This window comes from Theropithecus gelada, chromosome 16, assembly GCF_003255815.1.
Source record: "Theropithecus gelada isolate Dixy chromosome 16, Tgel_1.0, whole genome shotgun sequence".
NCBI lineage: Eukaryota > Metazoa > Chordata > Mammalia > Primates > Cercopithecidae > Theropithecus > Theropithecus gelada.
In genome coordinates this window covers 55,874,676-55,879,874 of record NC_037684.1, presented here as the reverse complement: position 1 = coordinate 55,879,874, position 5,199 = coordinate 55,874,676, and the positions used below count along the sequence as shown (strand labels likewise).

General features: G+C 51.7%; 1 protein-coding gene across 1 annotated transcript in view; it reads right to left on the bottom strand.

Moving 5' to 3' along the window:
* FOXK2 (forkhead box K2) overlaps positions 1–5,199 on the bottom strand; it is a 111,906-nt gene that overhangs the window by 79,626 nt on the left and 27,081 nt on the right. The window contains exon 2 of the mRNA XM_025363495.1: positions 4,787–5,196. Within this exon, the coding sequence (XP_025219280.1) occupies positions 4,787–5,196 (410 nt within the window). The remainder of the gene's footprint in view (positions 1–4,786; positions 5,197–5,199) is intronic.

The following is a 5,199-nucleotide window of genomic DNA, read 5'->3' as shown; positions in this document are numbered from 1 at the left end:
AAAAAAAAAAAAAAAAAAAAAAAAAAAACACTTTACCAGTCACAGGCTCCAAACCAGGCCCTTGAACAAATATGTGCCTTGTCCTTAGCCAGGTGCAGTGGCTCACACCTGTCATCCCAGCACTTTTGGCAGATGACCCGAGGTCAGGAGATAGAGACCAGCCTGGCCAACACGGTGAAACCCTGTCTCTGCTAAAAATACAAAAAAATTAGCCGGGCATGGTGGTGCACACCTGTAGTCCCAGCTACTGGGGAGGCTGAGACAGAAGAATTGCTTGAACCCAGGAGGCGGAGGTTGCATGAGCCGAGATCACTCCACTGCACTCCAGCCTGGGCAACAGAGGAGACTCTGTCTCAAAAAATAGATGAATAAATAAAATACAAATATAAAAATGAGCCAGGTGTGGTGGCGGGCATCTCTAAACCCACCTACTCGGGAGGCTGAGCCAGGAGAATCACTTGCATGCGGGAGGTGGAGGTTGCAGTGAGCGGAGATTGTGTCACTGCACCCCAGCCTGGGCAACAGAGCGAGACCGTCTTTAAAAACAAACAAACAAACACCCTGTCCTCAAAGAGGGCATTTCAGTCTATCACTGACAAAGTAAAAATACTCCCCACCAGACAGGCAGACCTCACGCTCCAGCTGCTCTAAAATCTGCCCCAAAGTCTCTTCCAGCCTGAATTCCAGGTTCCCCAGAGCCAGGCTACAGGGTCAGTCACATGTGGGAGGCAACCTCCACTGGCTCACCTCCAAGAGCCCTGCCCAGGTGGCCCAGAACACCCGCCTGGAGCCCACCCTCCAGTCTCCCAGGAACACCTGTGCCTCCAGCCAGTCTGAGGCTCTGAGAGAGGAAAACGCTGCCTTCCTTTACACACAGCCCGGCAGCCTGTGTATCCAAAAATCAAGGACTTGAAGAAGCCATTTGTTTTCCGGAAAACCATGCACCCTGACAATCTTGTACACACTGTGCCCCCACCCATCCACACTGGGCTCGAGGCTCCCCAGCCACTGTGGAAACAGTACTTGGATCCACATCTTAGTCAAATTACTAAAATACAGCAGCCAAGGACAGGATCACAGTCCTCATCTTTCTCTCTTCCCCCACATTAATACATTATTTAGTATTTCAATGAAATGAGCCAAATTTTAAACCTAAACTACTTATGTACTCTTCCAAAATTTCTGATAATTTTAATATAAATTCAAAACGTAAATTCATTTTAAAGTTGGAATTGTAACAAAATCATTATGGTTCAAATAAGGGACCAACCATGGGTTCTTACATTATTTTCTCACTCTACAGTGAGGCTGAATTTAGTAGGCAAATCTGAAATAAGCATTAATACTATTTCGGCCTTAGGACGGGCGCAGTGGCTCACGCCTGTAATCCCAGCTACTCAGGAGGCTGAGGCAGAAGAATTGCTTGAATCCAAGAAGCCAAGGTTGCAGTGAGCTGAGATTCACGCCACTGCACTCCAGCCTAGGCGACAGAGTGAGACTCGTAATAATACTTTGGCCTTTACATAATTACTCTATGTTACGCATGCTTTAAGCTTATATATTTAATTTGATTTTTAAACTTAAAAAGAACTTGTATCATCAACCTGAACAGTGAGCTTAAATTCAGAAAAAAAGATTTTAGGGCCAGGTGTTGTGGCTCACACCTGTAATCCCAGCACTCTGGGAGGCGGAGGCGAGCGGATCACCTGAGGTCAGGAGTTCGAGACCAGCCTGACCAACATGGATAAACCCTGTCTCTACTAAAAATACAAAATTAACTGGGTGGGGTGGTGTGGTGCACACCTGTAATCCCAAGTACTCGGGAGGCTGAAGCAGGAGAATCACTTGAGCCCAGGAGGCAGAGGCTGCAGTGAGCCGAGATCGCACCATTACACTCCAGCCTGGGCAACAAGAGGAAAACCTCTGTCTAAAAAAACAAAAAGATTTTAAACAATTTATCTGCATTTCACTGGTACCAATTCTTTACAATTTATTCCATTAACCTGTGTTACCACCCTACGCCAAAAATTTGGAAATGGTGCCCTACAAAAAAGGAGGTGCTGAAATATCCTCTAGGTTAATAATGTAATTCACACTATACAAATGCTAAGCTCCCTTCTGTGAAAAAAGCCATTCATCCCCTTGTGTACTCAGTACCAGTAGAGGTTCCCAGGCCCATGAGAAGTCCAGGATACATGTTAGCCTCGGTGGCCACAAGATTCTTTCCTGAGCACAAGTGGGAGGCCCAGCCTCCATCTCACCACCCTTCTTACTCATCTCTACTGCAAGGCTCATTATTACTGTTCAAAAGTTCTGAATTTGCCCAGGCGCAGTGGCTCACAGCTGTAATCCCAGCACTTTGGGAGGCCGAGGTGGGCGGATCACGAGGTCAGGAGATCGAGACCATCTAGCACACTAGCACAGCGAAACCCCATCTCTACTAAAAATACAAAAAAAATTAGCCAGGCATAGTGGTGGGCACCTGTAGTCCCAGCTACTCGAGAGGCTAAAGCAGGAGAATGGTGTGACCCCAGGAGGCAGAGCTTGCAGTGAGCCGAGATCACGCCACTGCACTCCAGCCTCAAGGACAGAGCGAGACTACATCTCAAAAAAAAAAAAAAAAAGAATTCCAAAAAACTCAAAATCTTAGCCAGGTGTGTGGTGGCTCACACCTGTAATCCCAGCACCTTGGGAGGAGTGGTGAGATCCTAGCTCACAACCTGTAATCCCGGCCAGGAATGTAGCAGTGAGATCACAGCTCACTCCTGTAATCCTGGCCTGAATGCAGTGATGCATTCACAGCTAACACCTGTAATCCTGGCCTGGAATGCAGCGGTGAGATCACAGCTCACACCTGTAATCCCGGCCTGAAATGCAGTGGTGAGATCACAGCTCACACCTGTAATCCCGGCCTGGAATGCAGCAGTGAGACCACAGCTCACACCTGTACTCCCGGCCTGGAACGTAGTGGTGAGATCACAGCTCACAGCAACTTCAAACTCCTGAACACTGGGGCAGGAGAATCGCTTGTGCCCAGGAATTTGAGGCTGCCGTGAGCTGTCATTACACCAGTGTACTCCAGGCTAGGTAACAGAGACCGTACATAAACAGTATTTTCATTTGAAATTTTTTTTTTTTTTTTTTTTGAGACGGAGTCTTCCTCTGTTGCCCAGACTGGAGTGCAGTGGTGAGATCTGGGCTCACAGCAAGCTCCACTTCCCAGGTTCACATTCTCCCGGCTCAGCCTCCTGAGTAGCTGGGACTACAGGCGCCCGCCACCACGCCCGGCATTTTTTTTTTTTTTTTTTTTGTATTTTTAGTAGAGACGGGGTTTCACTGTGTTAGCCAGGATGGTCTCGATCTCATGACCTCGTGCTCCCCCAGCCTCGGCCTCCCAAAGTGCTAGGATTACAGGCATGAGCCACCAAGCCCGGTCTGAAAATAACATTCTTTAAAATGCTACTACCAAAGTTTAAGGAATATGCTGGTACACCTTTCCATCCCAAGAAACAGAACAGCACATGTAAACACACACCATACACGCAAGTCAAGAAAAAAAGCAACAGCTCTTACCAGCATCTCCAACAACTGAAAACGGTTAAAAATTCCAGTTTGTAGGCCGGGCGCAGTGGCTCACGCCTGTAATCCCAGCACTCTGGGAGGCCGAGGCGGGTGGATCACCAGGTCAGGAATTCAAGACCAGCCTGGCCAAGATGGTGAAATTCCGTCTCCACTAAAAATACAAACAATTAGCTGGGCGCGGTGGCAGGCGCCTGTCATCCCGGCTACTCGGGAGGCTGAGGCAGGAGAACCGCTTGAACTCCGAGGGCGGAGATTTCAGTGAGCCAAGATCGCGCCACTGCACTGCAGCCTGGGCGACAGAGTGAGACTCCGTCTCAAAAAACACAAAAATTCCAGTGTGTGTGGACAAAGGCTGTACTTGCAACGATCTAGAAGCGATCCCCTGAGGAATAATTAGCATTTCCTAGACAGCAAGTTTGTGTTTCAAGCAGAGTAAATGATATAACTTCATAAAACCACAGGATCAAGCTAAATTGTTTTGTAGCAGGATTGACAGTTCCCCATGAGGCTCACCTAACACTCTACATGATCTTATACTAATTCCTAATCAACTGTCTTTCTCTAAAAGTTACGTGAAAAGTGAAAAGTATCTAGTTTTCCCTAAATTTCAAGGTTCAGAGCACAGATTGAAAATCCATCCTGCTTGAAGAGCTTTCCAATTTGGGCTACTGAAAACACGGCAGGGAAAAAGGAGTCGTTGCTGCTTAAAACACCGCACTCTAGAAATAGCTCACTACTGAAAACGAGTGAACAACAACAACAAAAAGACGACAGACAACCCTTCATCGGTTAAGAGGCACAGGTTTTAGTTCGGGGCAGTTCCTCCCACCGCACACCGCACGTTTTAACATTTCTGTCCAGCGCGACCTCGCTGCAGGTTAGGAGCAGCACATGTCAACTCCCCGCACGCACCGAACCCAGAAACCCTGACCCGCGCGCGCAGCCGCCCGCAGCTCCAGCTCCAGGAAGGGGAAAGACGGGGGGCTGCACCTGCCAGGCCGGGGACCGGGAGGACGGGGTCGGGGCCAGGGGCTGTCGAGGGTTGGGATCCAGCTGGGCCTGGGTCCCGCTGGTTGGTGGTCCCGGCCGTGGGACGCAGTCGGGCCCCGGCCGTGGGTGGTCCCGGGCCTGGACTCGGGTCCCGTCCCGTCCCGCCAGGCGCTGCAGGCCGCAGACCCCGCCCGGCCCGCCCGAGGCCACTCACACGCGCGGCAGCTGCAGCGGCGGCGCCCCGCGCCTCTGGAACACGCCGTCCACGAACACGCCGTTCTTGCCCAGGCAGCGCAGGTAGAAGTCGCCGCCGGCGTCGGGCCTGGGCTGCGCGGGCGGCGGCTCCGGAGCGGCCCCGCCATGGCCGCCGCCGCCGCCGCCGCCCGGGGGCGTGAAGATCTCGAGGTGGCGCCGGGAGATGAAGCTCGAGTGGCCCATGCTCACGTCCACCGAGCCCTGCGACGAGTTGCGGCCGATGGTCACCGAGCGCTTCTTCATCAGATACTCGAACTCGCGGCCCTCCAGGCGCGCCACGGCCCAGCCGCCCGGCGGGGACCCGCCGCCCCCGGCCCCGCCGCCCCCGGCCCCGCCGCCCGCGGGTGGCGTGCCCGCGCCCGAGAGCGCCTA